The 17,274-nt window shown below is 56.1% G+C and overlaps 1 protein-coding gene across 5 annotated transcripts in view; it reads right to left on the bottom strand.

The window, feature by feature from the left end:
* The window catches only part of KCNIP3 (Kv channel interacting protein 3, calsenilin), a 72,286-nt gene extending 60,105 nt beyond the window's left edge, over positions 1 to 12,181 (bottom strand). For 3 of the 5 annotated variants that reach the window (XM_005860465.2, XM_005860466.2, XM_005860467.2), the window contains exon 1: positions 12,041 to 12,137. In XM_005860465.2, coding sequence (XP_005860527.1) covers positions 12,041 to 12,055 — 15 coding nt within the window. In that variant the 5' untranslated portion in view covers positions 12,056 to 12,137. Of the gene's footprint in view, positions 1 to 541; positions 652 to 12,040 lie in introns of all 5 variants that reach the window. The other 2 variants (XM_014534964.1, XM_014534965.1) reach the window with 2 other exon arrangements.
* Positions 12,182 to 17,274: the final 5,093 nt, after the last annotated feature.

The following is a 17,274-nucleotide window of genomic DNA, read 5'->3' as shown; positions in this document are numbered from 1 at the left end:
CCTCCACCTGCACACTCCCTCCTCCACCTGCACATTCCCCCCTCCACCTGCACACTCCCTCCTCCACCTGCACACTTTATCCCCTGGACTGTCCAGGCTGACCCCTTCTCTCTATCGGGCCCCCTTCAGGTCAGGTACTAGGAGTTCCCCTCACCTCCAGGTTGCCCTCCTTCATGCAGGCTGAATCTCAGCACTTACAGTGCCTTACAGCATGCATGGCGTTTGAATTTATCTTATGTATTAGTTTTCTGATGCGTTTTCTGTCTGTTTCCCGCTTCCTCTGCCCATGTCAGCTCTGAGGGCTGGCCCTGGCCTGTTGTGTGAATTTCTCTTCCCCATCAAGTGCCCAGCACTCAGGAGGCCCTGACTTTCAAAACCCAACAGTAAAAGAACAGAGTATCCGTGAGAAGATGGCAAAGCCACGCACAGACCTTTCCCCGAGGAGGACACGCAGGTGGCCAAGAAGCACATGAAAAGATGTTCAACATCATCCTCCTCCCGGGACATGCAAACGAAAGCTGTCATGAGATGTCACTCATACCTATCGGAATGGCCGAGCAGTAGTGACAGCACCACATGCCTGCAAAGAGGCAGAGAAGCCACCTCACTGCGGCTTGCTGATCCTGATCGGGATGTGATGCGTTAGCCATTCTAGAAAACAGTTGGTGGCTTCTTAAAAAGCAAATATGCAACTGCCACCCAACCCAGCCATTGTGCCCTTGAACATTTATCCCAATGAACAAAGCCTGCACACAAATGTTCACAGCAGCTTCACCTGGAATAGTCCCAAACTAGACAGGCCCGAGATGCCCTTTTTTAGGTGACACCATGGAGTACTAGGCAGCGATCAAAAGGATTGGACTGTTACCCTGGCCGGTGTTCTCGGCAGTTAGAGCGTTGGCCTGCACACTGAAGGGTCATGGGTTCGATTCCCAGTCAAGGGCACACGTACCTGGGTTACAGTTCGCTCTTTGCCCCCAGGCAGGGCATGTGCAGGAGGCAACCAATTGATGTGTCTCTCACATAGATATCTCTCTCTCTCTCTCTCTCTCTCTCTCTCTCTCTCTCTCTCTCCTTCTCATTCCTTCCTTTCCACTGTCTCTGAAAAGCAACGGGAAAAATATCCTCAGGTGAGGATTAACAACAAAAAAAAGGAATGGACTATTGTTGCAAACAATAAACTGGATGAATCTCTAGGAAATGATCCTGAATGAAAAAGCCAACCTCAAAAGATTGCATACTGTACAGTTCTATTTCTATAGAATGACAAAACTTTAGCACTGCAACAGATTAGTGGGCCGGGGTTAATAATGGGGCAGAGGCGGCGGGAGGGAGGTGCGGCTGTACAAGGGCAGTTCATGAGATGCTTGTGATGGACCTGTACTGTGTTGTGACTGCGGTGGTGGAAACACAAAGCTACGTAAACATAGACTCGCAAACACTAAGCACGTGCACGCGCGCGCGCACACGCACACACGATGAGCACGTGTAAAACTAGGAAGGCCAGATGAGACTGGTGGACTGCACCACTGTCGTGTCCCACTGTGACCTTTGCACTACAGTTTTGCAAGATGCTACCATCAGGGGAGCTGGGGAATATGCAGAATCTCTCTGTATTATTCTTTCAGCTGCATGAAGATCTACAATTATCTCAAGTTTCAAGTCAAAAATACTCTCTTACACTCACACACAAAAGAGTATTAAAAAATACAACCACACACAAAGCCCTCAATAAATATTAACTATTGATTGGATTCAAGTCCCATGATACTCTCCATAATTTACCTTTCCTCCCCCATCACTTGATGTCAGTGTCATTGCAACAGGGGACAGAGCTTCCATCTTCCATGGGCCTCAGGGGATGGCCCAGGTTGAGTGACAGAGATCAATGAAGCCAGAAATCTGGGTCCTCGGGTCATGCTGAGTCCCCCGTTGCACATCTGGTCCAGGTCCCAGAAATGGCCTTAGGCTGGCACTGGGGACCTGCTGCCTCCTCTGAGGTCTGTAGAGGTTCCTTCTGGGCAAAGGTTGCAGGTGGGCAGGGCCAGGCCCTAACACTCACCCCAGAGCCCCGAGACTTCCAGCTCCTGCCTGGCCAAGAGGTCCAGGGGCAGGTCCCAGAGTCCCTCCAAGTCCCCTGCCCATGAGGAGCAGGGGAGGGACAGACAGGATGCCACATGGCGATGCACCTACTATGTGCCTTACTTCATGCGCACACCAATCTCTTGAGGTCACTTAGACCCTCCTCCAAATCAACCAACTGAAGCCCACACCCTGCCCTGGTTTCTTTCTCACACCCTCTTACCAAGCTCCCCCAGGCCCTGTGCTGTGCTCTCACCCACTCAAGGTCAAGGGAAATGATCCTGAATGAAAAAGCCAACCTCAAAAGATCGCATACTGTACAGTTCTATTGCTATAGAATGACAAAATTTTAGCACTGCAACAGATTAGTGAGTCGGGGTTAATAATGGGGCAGAGGCGGCGGGAGGGAGGTGCGGCTGTACAAGGGCAGTTCATGAGATGCTTGTGATGGACCTGCGCTGTGTTGTGACTGCGGTGGTGGACACACAAAGCTACGTAAACATAGACTCGCAAACACTAAGCACACGCGCGTGCGCACAAACACACACACACACACACACACACACACACACACACACGATGAGCACGTGTAAAACTAGGAAGGCCAGATGAGACTGGTGGACTGCACCACTGTCGTGTCCCACTGTGACCTTTGCACTACAGTTTTGCAAGATGCTACCATCAGGGGAGCTGGGGAATATGCAGAATCTCTCTGTATTATTCTTTCAGCTGCATGAAGATCTACAATTATCTCAAGTTTCAAGTCAAAAATACTCTCTTACACTCACACACAAAAGAGTATTAAAAAATACAACCACACACAAAGCCCTCAATAAATATTAACTATTGATTGGATTCAAGTCCCATGATACTCTCCATAATTTACCTTTCCTCCCCCATCACTTGATGTCAGTGTCATTGCAACAGGGGACAGAGCTTCCATCTTCCATGGGCCTCAGGGGATGGCCCAGGTTGAGTGACAGAGATCAATGAAGCCAGAAATCTGGGTCCTCGGGTCATGCTGAGTCCCCCGTTGCACATCTGGTCCAGGTCCCAGAAATGGCCTTAGGCTGGCACTGGGGACCTGCTGCCTCCTCTGAGGTCTGTAGAGGTTCCTTCTGGGCAAAGGTTGCAGGTGGGCAGGGCCAGGCCCTAACACTCACCCCAGAGCCCCGAGACTTCCAGCTCCTGCCTGGCCAAGAGGTCCAGGGGCAGGTCCCAGAGTCCCTCCAAGTCCCCTGCCCATGAGGAGCAGGGGAGGGACAGACAGGATGCCACATGGCGATGCACCTACTATGTGCCTTATTTCATGCGCACACCAATCTCTTCAGGTCACTTAGACCCTCCTCCAAATCAACCAACTGAAGCCCACACCCTGCCCTAGTTTCTTCCTCACAGCCTCTTACCAAGCTCCCCCAGGCCCTGTGCTGTGCTCTCACCCACTCAAGGTCAAGGAGGACTCAGCCCAACTTGCTCAACTTCAGGTGTGTCCCAGGGGCCTGACTGGAGGTCACTGGCTCCAGGAAGAAGGGCTCTGCCATTGGGCACCCAGGAGCTACCTCTGCGAGACTGGTGGACTGCACCACTGTCGTGTCCCACTGTGACCTTTGCACTACAGTTTTGCAAGATGCTACTGTCAGGGGAGCTGGGGAATACGCAGAATCTCTCTGTATTATTCTTTCAACTGCATGAAGATCTACAATTATCTCCAGTTTCAAGTCAAAAATGCTCTCTTACACTCACACACAAAAGAGTATTAAAAAATACAACCACACACAAAGCCCTCAGTAAATATTAACTATTGATTGGATTCAAGCCCCATGATACTCTCCATAATTTACCTTTCCTCCCCCATCACTTGATGTCAGTGTCATTGCACCAGGGGACAGAGCTTCCATCTTCCATGGGCCTTAGGGGATGGCCCAGGTTGAGTGACAGAGACCAATGAAGCCAGAAATCTGGGCCCTCGGGTCATGCTGAGTCCCCCGTTGCACATCTGGTCCAGGTCCCAGAAATGGCCCTAGGCTGGCACTGGGGACCTGCTGCTTCCTCTGAGGTCTGTAGAGGTTCCTTCTGGGCAGAGGTTGCAGGTGGGCAGGGCCAGGCTCTAACACTCACCCCAGAGCCCCGAGACTTCCAGCTCCTGCCTGGCCAAGAGGTCCAGGGGCAGGTCCCAGAGTCCCTCCAAGTCCCCTGCCCATGAGGAGCAGGGGAGGGACAGACAGGATGCCACATGGCGATGCACCTACTATGTGCCTTATTTCATGCGCACACCAATCTCTTCAGGTCACTTAGACCCTCCTCCAAATCAACCAACTGAAGCCCACACCCTGCCCTAGTTTCTTCCTCACAGCCTCTTACCAAGCTCCCCCCGGCCCTGTGCTGTGCTCTCACCCACTCAAGGTCAATGAGGACTCAGCCCAACTTGCTCAACTTCAGGTGTGTCCCTGACTGGAGGTCACTGGCTCCAGAAAGAAGGGCTCTGCCGTTGGGCACCCAGGAGCTACCTCTGTCTGGCACAAGAGATGACTTAGCACCCCTCTAGCTCCCGATGTCCCCCCTCTTTTACAAAAGCAATGGAAAAAATATCCTCCGCAGGCAACATACCGACAGGTTATTATTTTCATTTTGGTGATGTTGCTATGGTTACTTTTGAGGAAAGAGTGAAGAAATAAAATGGACTCCCTGTAGTCAAGCTGTTAAATTACTAAAATCAAGTAGACTGGGGCGTGAGGAAATGATTCTACTCTTGCTTTAAGTAACCTGGGAACTTGAATTTTTGAACTCTCCACTTAGGCCTGGAGATTACACATATATAAATACGATATAAATACTACAGATAACCCTCTGATCACCCCCTGAAGGACATAGAAAAGAATGTTCACATATCCAACAGCCTGACATGACCATCCAGACCACCAGCCACCTTAACGATTATCTCCTACCTAGCTAGACCAACCCAGAAGCTAAGGATACAGGACTGATTCTTCTCAAGAATGTAGTTTTTTCTTTAAGAACTCTTAGCTTTTCTTTCTTCTTCAGGACACTTAGGCATTGTCTAGTTGTGTTTCTGGTTTATAAACCGGAAGGCCCTTAAATGAATCCTCATCATGTATTTCCAGCCGAGGCCTCCTGATTCGTTTGTGCTCGATCGACACCTACTTCAGCAACTGCTACCAGCACTCCATTTACAATAATGACCTAAAGACTCCCTTTTAGAATTGCTTGTTAAAGCTTAAGATGTGAGTTCATTTAAAGAAAAAACAGTAGCACAGATAAAACAAAATTGGTGAAGGCAGAGGACAAACAGGTAGGAACTTAGAGGCTGAGAGGCCCACTGAAGGTGGCCAGGCTCTGTCCCCCACGGTGGCCATTGGCCACCTGTGGCTGCCAAGCACTTGGAATGTGACTGGTCCAACTCCAGATGTGCCCTCAGTGTAAACACGCACTGGATTTCAAGCCTTCACTTACCAGCACGCAAAATGGCTCATGAGTAGTTTTTATGTCGATTGCACATTGAGATGATGATATTAACAAAGGGTTAAATAAGATACATTATTAAAAATGATCTCACTCTTTAAAAAATGTCCTTTATGGACCCACCTGGACATTTGAAGTGGCACCTGTGGCTCGCACTGTTCTATTGGCCAGCACTGCCCCCGGCTTCCCTCTCCCACCCCACTCCCAGTCAGGGCCAGGCAGAGTTGTTTCAGAAAGGTGGCCTGGTGGAGTGTTAGGAGGGTTGGGGGACAGTGAGGCAGGAGGCCAATTTGGGGGGCTGCTCCCGCCCAGGGAGAAAGGGGGGCTGAGCCAGACCCCGGCAGTGGGATGGGTGGTGGAGATACTGTGTGCCGGTGTTTAGGACCTGCTGCAGATGTGGGTAGTGATGGGGGGTCGAGGTGACTCCTCAGCAGCTGAAACGTCACCACGGAGATGTAGGAAGCAAACCCTCATGCCTTCCAGCTCCCCCGGAATCCAGTACAGACTCTGCCCCAGGAGCACCATCCTCTGAGAGTCTTCACCACATCCGAGGCCAGATCACCTTCAACAAAGCACGAACCTGGGCCCAACACCCCACCTCATGGCTCCCCACTCCCCACAGGTCCCCTGAAAGGTCAGGTGCCCACAGTTCACAGCCCCCTGCCCCGTGGACACAGCCTTATCCTGTGGGGCCCATCTGGTCAGGCGTTGGGAGCGAACCGAGGCAAGACCTTTGAACAGCCAGTTCAGTCTATGGTTCTCACCAGCTGTTCTGAGAACCCCCGAGAGTGGCCCAGCGCTGGCTTGGCAGAGCCACCTGCAGACAAAGGCTGCTGTGGGGATGGGGTGCACAGCTGGAGGCCATGGAGGGCCCCGGTCCACCTGAGTTACAATACCCAGGCTCCGTTCCCAGAGCTGATGTCATGTGAGTAAGCACCTATGTGAAAGGCATGGCCGACGTCTCCCAAGACACGTATGGATGCAAAGCAGCATGAACAGCTTCGGACCAGCAGATGCTGGTTCAGAAGACGCACTTAGGAGGGGTTGGGGGTGGTTTCAGGCTGCTTACTGTTACTTCAGGCAGCCAAGAGCAGTGGGGAGAGGTCTTGGTCAGCCGGACAGGGACTTGAACTCTGGGCCCTCGCCTCCTGGCTGGGTGACCTTAGGCAAAGTACCTGACCCAGCTGAGCCTCAGTGTCCTCATCGGTGAATGGGGATGATAGTGTGCCCCCACAGGACTGTGGGAAAGGTAACTGAGCTGACGTACACAAAGCCCCCAGAAGGAGTGATTAGCACTATTCTTCACCCTTCTGATGCCAAGAGAGGGCCTGGCCACCCGGTTCCAGGGACAAGGCCAAGACCATGGCCCCGTGGTGTTTGGCAGGGAGACCCAGCCTCTCTGCTCAGTTAGCGGCACATCAGAAGCGCCTGGAGTGCCCACACCTGCCTGCCTGAGGGCTGCAGTGCTCGCCTGCATGGCTCGGTTTGTTAAAGCCCCTCAGTCCATTTGAAAGCACAGCTCAGGTGTAGAGCCTCTCCCTCCAGCCAGGAAATGCTGGGCCTGGCCTGTGAGAGGGACAGGCTCCAGGCTCCAGCCCAGTCTCTCTCCTCCCAGCAGAGTTGCCCTAGGACAGTGGTCGGCAAACTATGGTTCGCGAGCCACATGCGGCTCTTTGGCCCCTTGAGTGTGGCTCTTCCACAAAATACCGACTTCTGCGCACGGGCCACGAAGTTTCAATCGCACTGTACATGTCGTGGCCCGTGCGCAGAAGTCGGTATTTTGTGGAAGAGCCACACTCAAGGGGCCAAAGAGCCGCATGTGGCTTGCGAGCCGCAGTTTGCCGACCACTGCCCTAGGGGACACACAGGCCTGTTCAGGTGGGGGCTGCCTGGTCCTCACCCATCGGGGTGCTGCAGCGCAGGCTGGCTCACTGAGCACCCACTCATCGCCTGCTCTATTTCCATCACTTGGGACAGATGGCAGGAAGTGGCGGTGGGCGTCACGTCGTGCGGCCCTGAGTGTTTGGAACGGGAGGCTTCTGGGATCCTTGATTCTCCACCCACCCCTGGACCAACAGATGTGGGCCAGGCAGCTTGGCTGATGAGGGGGAGCTGGGTTTGTCATGAGTCCCTGCAGACACCTGCATGGGCACGTGCTTGAACACACACACACACACACACACACACACACACCTGGCGCTCCCCCTCTCAGAGCCCTGGAGCAGGAGAGGGGAGAACTGGCCGCTGATGACTGCCACCTGGGCCAGGACGCAAATCATCTGCTCCCTGCCACCGTGCTGCCCGGGAGGGGAGAGTCTCACTAACCCAGGGGTCCCCCCCGTCCGCCCCCGCCCCCAGCCGCTCACTGACCACATTCTATTGTCCGGCCTTTTCCGGGCTCCACCCAGTCACCAGAAAACAGGGACATTGACACCTCCCGGCATCATGGAGCTCTCACTGTGCTCCTGGGGCTGTGCTAAGAGGGTTGGTATAAGATCTCATTTGTCTCTAGAGGGTTGATGATATTTCCCCAGGAAAGTGAGGAGACCTCAGCACAGAGGAGCTGCATAACTTGCCCGAGGACGTACGGTCAGCTGGGGTAAGGCTGGGCCTGAGTCAGGCTAGCAGCCCACAGGTGCAGCCACGTTACCTCTCCAGGCCCCAGGTTTCCTGGCAAATGGTGCATGCAGGGCGCTGTGATAGGCCAGGGCACATATGTTGTGCATGTGGGCGGGGATCTACGTCATGGCACCTTTGGAGGTGATCCAGACCTCGACACCCAGCCCCACTGGTCAGCACACGGCCCTGACTTCATGTGTGGGCTAAACAAAGGCTCTACGTGAATCTGAGTCCCAGATGCAGAAACTGAGGCCCAAGGGGGGCGGGGGGGTAGGGGCGGGGGGAGGGGGGGCCGGATGGGCCCTGCTCAAGCCCACAGACTCAACAGGGAAGAGTTGGGGCTAGGATTGGCTCTCTGGGGTCCCTGCCTAGATTGCCCATCTCGAGAGAATCTTAAAACGGCCAGGATGGACTGGGCATGGGTGGCACCAGCAGCAGGGTGGGGACAGGTTTGCCTCTTGATGCCCTGGAAGTGCCCTGTGCAAAAGGGCATGGGTGGCACCAGCAGCAGGGTGGGGACCAGGTTTGCCTCTTGATGCCCTGGAAGTGCCCATGTGCAAAAGGTGGGGAAGGGCGGGGAGGGGGGGCAGCGCTGGGGTGAGGGGCAGCGCTGGGGAGGAGGCTGGAGAGAACCAGCAGCTGCTGTGCCCAGCTGAGCCAACGTGGGCACAGGCCAGCCTGATGGAGGGGGGCTGGGCAGAGACCTGAAGCAGCAGATCCAAGGGGGGAGGCCAGGCCATCTGGGAGGTGGGACAGGACCCTCTTGGCTGTCCTGCCTCAGCTCTACTCAGCCCTGACCCATCCCACCCTGGTGCCTTCAGGGCCCCTGGGTTCTCTCCCTGTCCCGTGGCTGCTCCGTGGTTCTAGGACGTGGGCTGATCACAGCTGACAGATGCACCTGTTGGAGGGAACATCAGTCAGCCGGGGATGGGGAGCTGGTGGGGGAGGGGGGAGTACAGCACAGTGACTCACTTCACACTGCACCCTCCTTCTGCTCAGGCCCCTTCCTGCCCCTGTCTGGGACCAGCGAAGGGAGACCTGCCAAGCTCTCCCCCCTCTTCTTTCTTTGCCTTGGAAATCAAGGCGGCCCTTGTGGTTCACAGAGGTCACATCAGGCTCAGCAGCTGCTCCTGGGCCTCACCCGGGCTGCCTTGGCGTGGTGGGGGAGGGGGCCCGAGGGCCCCAAGCCAGACTGAGTCTGCAAAGCAGCTCCCACTCTTGCAGAAGCTTCTGCTAAGAAAAGGGATCCTGAATTCACAAACCCCGGGTTCTTTTCTTTGCAGCTCTGGCCCTGCATCCCAGAAAGGGGCTCTGGAGGCTCCAAGTTGCACGGCTGATCCAGGAGACGTGGCTGGGTGTGGGGCCTGCTTGTGCGCAGTCACTAAAGGACTCAGAGGATTCGAAGCCACAAGCACACAGAGCCAGCCCCCCGCTGGGAGAGGGCCCCTCCTCAGCCACCTGGTTCCAGGTGTGCATCTATCCCTGCAGTCCTCTCCCAGGACCCCCCCTCCCCCAGCCCTAGGGAAGTAAGACAGAGCAGGTTTCAAATCCCAGTTGCAGCTGTGTCACTTGCCATCTAGGGCAGGCCTCAGGTTCATCTGTGAAGTGGGTACAATGCCAAGAGCTACCTCGTGGGCCGCATGTGGGTCCAGGGAGATGATGCAGGTACAGGGCCAGCCCTGACCTCCCAGCCTCCACCTGGAGAACAGTCAGAGCCTCTTCGGGCATCTGACTCATGCCTCAGCTCCAGCCGGGCAGATTGAGGGAGCAAGTCGGGGCCCACCTCCTGAAAGTGCCCTGCAGGAAGGCTGCAGCCTGGCATGTAGAGGTTCCCGGGGCGCACTCCCTGGAACCCCGGCAGCAGGCATGAACCCCGGGCCGCAGGCATGCCCACTCCAGCAGGGCCCACAGCTCCGTTTGCGCTACTCACGGAGTTCAAGTCTGGTGCTGTGATGGGCAGGCTGCTCCCTCCTCTGAGCCTCGGTGTGTGCAGAGGGCAGTGACCGTGCTTGCCCTTTGGGGCTGCTGTGAGGGCCCATGAATGACGGGAGGGTGCATGCAGGAGGCCGAGGACTGGGCCCTGACCGTGGCAGTGACAGGCAGCCTGCGCCCTGACTTGCAGTCCCTCCTGCCGCTAGTGAGGAAGGTGAATTTCACAACCGGTTCTCCTGCTGACCTTGGTGAACGGCCCGGGGGCAGCTTCCTTGAGAACCACTGGCCCTGCCCGGCCGTGCACCAGCAGGTGTGGGCCCTGCTCCATTCACAGGAAGGCTACTGGCAGGTGCAAGGCCCTTTGAGATCCTGTAGGGCCAGGAGCCAGTTGTGGAGGAGGAGGAGGGGGGATGGCAGTGTGGGGTCACAATAGCCAAGGGGAGGGCCAGGTGCAATTGTTGGAGGGGAACACTTGAGCTACTCCCTCCACCCATCCAGTAGGGGCCGGCCAAGCTCCCAGGATGAGCTCTGGGCGTTAGGGCAGAGGCAAGGCAAGAGGATGACTGTCTACATGCAACTGTGCAGCCCAGGGCGCCGGGGGCAGGTGCTGCGTGTGGCCATGCCGTGCGTGCTCGCAATGACCTGCGGATGTGCAGGGACTGTGCTGGCATCGGTGTGTGTGTGCACTGAGCCTGCAGTGTGTGCGCCTAAGAATAGGCGCTGTTCCTCTACGTCTGCCTGCCCGCCGGGGCTGCTGGGAGAAAAAGCACCCCTTCAGCCTGCCCTGTTGCCAAGCTTGAAGAGGTTTGTGTTGTCACCTCTGCTAATCCTCCTGGCAGCCCTGGGAGATGGACTAGGTGGGGCAGGGGCGGCCGGGCTCTGAGCAGTGTGGCCTGAAGTCAGCCTCAGCCCACCGTTTGCCCCTTGTTCTCGTGGGTGAGAGATAGGAGTCCGTCTTTGGGGGCATCCACTCTCCCCTGCGCAGGAGACCCTGGTTATATTTGAGCTTTCTGCCCGTCCTCCTCTCCTCTTCCTACCGCCTGCAGTGCTGGCTGGAGCTCCCGCAGCCCTGTGGGCCCGTAAGGTCCCCTCAGAATGGGAGCCAGGGGTCCCGATGGAGCCTGCGTCCCTGCTGACCATGGCCCTCCGTGCCCGCTCTCCTCTGCCCCCTCTGGACTTCTGCCCAAGAGAGAAAGGCAACCAGCCTTGTTCAGAGCATTGTTATTTGGGATGTTCTGATGCACACAGACCTACTCTCGGTGCCACTTCCTGCCGCAGAGAGACGGTCCCAGCACACGAGGAGCTCGCACGGCCTCGGGACGTTTTCTGAGTGCTAACTACTCTGGGGGTCAGCTATGTTCCTTCTCCCCCTTCTTCTTCACTTAATTATTATGCATGCATCCTTCCCACTACCCTGTCACCATATCTTGACCTCCACCCCAGGCATTTCCCTTGCTTTCTCTCTCTCCAAACTCCCAACAGCCCCAGAGTGAGAACTCTCAGCATGCGTCCTTGTTAGGGACCCCATGGCCCATTAGGGAGTAGGCATTCATTCATTGCTTGGATCATTAAAAGGTGCATCATTGGCCAGTCCTCGAGCATAAGACACTCCGTCCCAGCACGCACGGTCCCGGCTCTAAGGGCTATGGAGCCAGGCTCAGGGACCTCACAGAGCAGGACCGGCCACATGGCTGACCCCAGGTTCTCCTCTGTCCAGCTTCTGTCCCACAAACACCTAAAAACTCTCTCCCACCCAAATGGGACCCCAGGAGTCTAGCCTCCCAGCCAGGACACCCCAACACTTATTTCCCCAAAGCGACCCTATAGGGGACAGCAAGGGATGAGCTCAGAAAGGGAGGAACAACAGGTTCCTGGGTGGTCCGAGGCAGCCCCAAGCCCACAAGCCCCCAGCCCCGCCACCACCTACCTTGGCGCGCTGCATCCTGGGTGCTGAAGGAGACTGTGGCCGGCCTCCCCTCCTCACAGCCCAGGAGATCAGGACTGCCGGGCAGGGCTGGCAGCTGCCTCATGTTTGCTTGGACTGGCAGCTTCTCGCCCGCCCCCTGCCCACCCCTCCCTGCCTGCCTGCTTCTACGGGCTCCACCCCTTCTGTCTCTCTCTCTCTCTCTCTCTCTCTCTCTCTCTCTCTCTCTCCCCGCCCCGCCCCCTGCCCCAGGCAGCACTGTCCCACTCGGAATAAATGGATAAATGGTCCTAATCCTGCCCTCTCGGCCTGTAGAAGTCCTGCCAGTCTGGTTCTCTGGGTCTCCCCTCCGCTCCTGTCACCAGGGGTCCTCTCTGTGCCACCCCCGCTCTGTCCCTTTCTCTAACACACTTTCTCTGCTCCCCCACTTTGGTGAGGGGAGGCTGGGATACAGTGGGGGGGTGGGTGCAGAGCCCAGGCTCGGGGAGGGGCTTGAGTTCCTGCCCAAGTGAGGGGCAGCCCTCCTGTCGCTGCCGTCCCCGCCTCACAACACCTTGTGGAGGGACCAGAGAGGACCTCAGGCCATGCATTGTAGCCAAGAACCTGGTGTCCCCTCGGCCGCCCTCCTCCCTGTGGGGACATCATTGTGGAGCGCTGGGTCCGAAATGGCCTCACAGATGGAGGCTCACCACCCGGAGAGGGTGACAGCTACCGGGGCCACATCATGCGGGTCACATACAGGGGTCCTTTCACCTCTTTCACCTGCCACCACTTAATTACCCCTTTTTTACCCCTGGGGCCCCGCCATGTAGAGCCCTCCCAGATAGCCTGTCCCTCCAGGGCCTGTCATCTGTCCCTGCCTGGAACCCCATCGGGTGGCTGAGGGACCTCATCAGATCCCCTGGGTGGGGGTAGAGGAAGGGGTGAGGGTCCCTGGGCATCTTTGGGAGGGTAACAGACTCCTGGGCATTCGCTCAGCCCCCAGGGAGACCCCCCGGGAGCCAGGTGCCTGAAACCTCGCCAAGTTTCCCTTTTCTGCACCCCAGCGCCAGCCTGAGCCAGTGGTTCCCATGGAAACAGAGCCCTGTGACACCCTCCTCTGCAACGGGCACAAGGCGCTCACACGCTCTTTTCCTATTTTTTAGCCAGTCAGTTCGCTCCAACTCTCAGATCCGCAGGGGAAGAGAGCGGCCAGAGCTGCTAACCCACTGAGTCCAGACGACCACCTGCAGAGCGGGAGGCAGCCAGGTGTCTGCCCGGCTGGACTCCCAGGACTGGGCCTGGGGGGAGGTGCAGTGTCGGTCTTGGGCTGAGCTCCCCGGGAGCCCCAGGGCCGTTCACCGGTGGCCTCTGGCTCCGAGCAAGACCCCACAAGGGACTCAGGGAGCACGGAGTCTGCACAGTGGCCTTGGGGGGAGTGTCATCACCTGATGTGATGAAAGTGAGGCCCAGGAAAGTTAAGGACTTGCCCAGGGTCCACAAGAGAGTGACACAGCCGGTCCTGAAAGCCTGGCTCCTCCATTCCAAACAGAGCACGTGACTGAGCCCCACCTTCCCTCCCAGGTTCCTTACACCAACCTGGCAGTCTGCCACCACGCTGCCCAGCATGGGGCCTTACTTCTGGCCTGGCCTGAAGAGGTAGGACCCAAAACCTCTCAGAATGGCTTCCTTTGAGTTGAGGAGCATCAAGCTGTGACAAGACATGCCCAGGACAAATTGCCCCCCACCCCACCCCCCACCCCTGCTCCACCAGGCCCTTGTGCCTTTGGGCTTTGGGAACCTCCCACTGCAACTGCCATGCAAGGGGTGCCCCTCATAAAACACAGATTTGGGGAATGTGTGCCAGGCCATGACCCTTCCCCACCCCTGCTCAGCGCCCCAGGCACTGCCAGTGGGATCCCTCCACTGGACCAGGAGAATGGAGGTGGAGGCCACCCCTTGGAGGCCCCCAACAGTGGTGTGGGCACGTGGGATCGGCAGGCTTCCCCAAGAGTGCCTGGGAGTTTCTGAAGATTCGTGGGCGGCGTATCAGACCCAGAAGAGGTTGAGGAAGGCAGGCTGCGGGAGGCCCGACCGGTCAGCATGAGCACTTCAGCCTGAGGTTTCAGCCATGGTTTTCTCGCATCAGGGGTGGGGGCAAGGATGGCGGAGTTTGAAAGAGGGAAAGTTAGGGGTGTTTCAGAAGGTGGAGTTTCCTTGTTTACATTTGAGTGCACTGCCATAGAGAGGAGGCAGACGACAGCCATCTCAGCTGGCTGGGGCCCTCTCTCATCCCACCTTAGGGAGGAGCTCACAGCACCCCCACCCATGAGTGTTGGGGTTTCCTGGGCTTTTGTCCATCCAGGCCCAAGGTCACCCCCCGCCTCAGTAGGCCCTCAAACCTGGCTCCCTGGAACCCCTAGCCAGTATCTTGCTCTGGTCCAGCCCCTGCCCTGGTTGGCCCTCCTGCTGGTGGCCTGGTGCCCCACCAGTTCAGGTGGGGCGGGGCCTGCAGTGGCAGCATCGGCCTCCAGAGGGAGCTCTCAGGAACTGCACTCTGGGTTTGGCAGAGATTTAAAGCTGTATCTCTTCTCCTGTGGGCACCCCAGGGGTCCTCAGAGCCTGGCCGTTGCTGGGCGCATCTTTACCATCCCCTGACTAGGGTCTCTCACATGGGCTTCAGGGGAGCCAAGGAGCCCCGACACCCCTTGCAGCCCCGACACCCCAAGGAGCTCCACCGTCTCTGCTGAGCTCTGTTCACCCTCCAGGCTGGGCCTGAGGACCATGCTGCCTGTCCCTCTCAGGAGGCCCTCATCTGGACCAGCAAAGCAGCAGGTGGGGGTGAGACCTCATCCACTGGGTTTCTCAAACTATGGGGACATCATGAAGCTTCAGGGGACTCTCTGTAAGCCCCTTTCCTTCTGGCTTGAAGTGAAGACACCCCATCTATTTGGGCTCAGCTCACCTACCCCAAACCCCCTCCTTTAACCTCAACACCTACTCCTGGGTCCCCTCCGTGTGTTGGGGGTTCAGGTGCCTCAGTTCTGCATCCCTGTGGCAGAGGTCAGGGGTGACGTCTCTGCACACCCCGCCTTCTTCTCACCAGGCGCTGTGGTGTGCAGTGCGTGTCTGTAAGATGGGGAGTGCCAACTGCTCCAAGACGGGCACGTCCAGGCAGCACAAGAAAGAATTGCAGACCCCGGGGAAAGGGCATCATTCCAGCAGCACCTGGTGTGTGGACAGGGCAGGCCACCAGTGTACAGGCTCAGTCCCTGGCATTCAGGCCTGGAGACAGGGCGCTGGGAGTTAAGTGTAGGGAGGGCCTGGCTCTGGGATGGTGGAGGACACTTGTCTGTCTGTGACCACCCACAGCAGGGCCTCAGGCTGACCCCAGAGAATTCAGATATCACCGGAAATGCCCCAATTATCAGGTGATTCCTTTGGGGAAGTGGTGCCCTTTCTACTCCGCCCGCAATCAGCCTCAGTGCCTTAGTTCTCTCAGCCTTAACTAGGTAAATAGCAACGTCAGCCTCTTAGTTAATTCATGAAAAGTGCTTAGCACATTTGTGGTATGTACATTCCATTGCTCCATGTCTCTGTCCCCTTTGGTAGCCTGAGCAGGCCTCTAGCTCACCTGTGCTTAGCACAGCTGCTAGTGCATACCATAGCTCCATAAATGTCTCTGTCCCTTTCTTTTGCACACCTGACCCAGCCAGAACTGCCCTACCCAGCCACCTGGGACCTCAGACCCAGGTGAGACTCGGACCCCTGGCCCATATAGCATTTCTTTGGCAGAATCTGCCACTCGTGGCTCACAGGGCCTTTGCTCCGGGATGGCCAGGCTGGAGTCTGACAGAACTCCCAGGCCCTCCAACCTGCCATCCCTCCTGCCACAGGACAGCAAAGATACTTGGAGAAATCCCCTTGGGGTCAGGACCTCCCTCCCATAGACCCACAGGGAATGGGGACCGGCAGCGTGCCCAGGAAGGAACCTCTAGGGCCACCAGACTAGGGGCCCTGAATCCCAAACAAGGTCTACTTGTGAGACCTTGAACCAGCCACCCAGCATCTCCGAGCTTCTTTTGCTCAACATAAGACAAGGACAGTCCCGAACCCCCTTCAGGGCATGTCCTGGTCACAGAGAGCCTGTGGGAACCAAGGGACTCATTTCACATGTAAAGTCTGATTCACATTTTAGGATGCCAGCATTTTAAAATCAGGGAAATGTGTAATATATTTTTCTCTGTGGCTATTTCTGTCTCTCTGTCCCCTGCCAAGTGCCAACTTCTCTCCCCAAGAAACCAGAGCTCATGGTGATTCCTAAAACACGGGGGCTACACTTCCCCTGCACAGGGCAACAGATAAGAAATGAGGAGGGAAAAAAAACTCTCAGGGAAAACCAAAAAGAGGCCATTGTGCTACATTCTGGGATGTGAGTGTGAGTGTGCTTACAACTAAGTGTTTGAATGGCTGGGGCAAGGGTTCTGGACACCAAGTTCAAACAGCAACAGGCTTTTCCCAATTCACAGGGGAAGTCACATCTACTTTTTCAGGATTGCTACTTCTGATCATGGTGGACTAGGACATGTGGACTAAATCCCCAACTGAGGTCAACTTAAAAGCTGCTCCGATATAGTTTTAGTCTGATTTGGGGTATTGAGGGCCAAACAAGGCAGTAAGGAATCACAGGGCCAAGATCAGGGAAAGGAAGGAACCCAGAGACGTGTGCCTGGCATCTGGAGCTACTTTCTCTCTAGGGTCCCGCTGGTCCTAAAAGATACAGTGAGCTGCTGAGCAGAGCTGTTAGCCTCTGGGGCGAAGGAGGTAAAAGCCCCACCACGAGAAGGGGTGCCTGGCAAACCTTGCATGTCTTGGGTTGGGACTCCAGAGAGCTTCACTCCCAGAATACGAATGGAAACAGGTCAGCCCTCCGAGGGACTGCAAGTCATTTCAGCCCCAGAAAGTAGAAAGCCATCCTGGTTTGCTAAATCCCAGGCCACCTGCCAGATGTAAACATAACCCTCGTGGGGGAAGAAAACTTTATCCTACCTCAAATTATTTCTCTAAGTTTCAGATGTAATATGTGGTACTCAACCAAAAATCACCAAGCATGTGAGGACACAATACAAAACTAGCAAAAAACAAGAGAAACAACAGACACTAGAAACAGACTCATGAAGGCTCCATGTTAGGGAGTTACTGAACTTCAAAATAACTATGCTTAATATGCTCAAATATATCAAAGATAAGATAGGCAA

This window comes from Myotis brandtii, unplaced genomic scaffold (genome assembly GCF_000412655.1).
Source record: "Myotis brandtii unplaced genomic scaffold, ASM41265v1 scaffold1347, whole genome shotgun sequence".
Classification (NCBI taxonomy): domain Eukaryota; kingdom Metazoa; phylum Chordata; class Mammalia; order Chiroptera; family Vespertilionidae; genus Myotis; species Myotis brandtii.
Note: the sequence above shows the minus strand (reverse complement) of the source record. Positions and strands in the feature narration are given on the sequence as shown.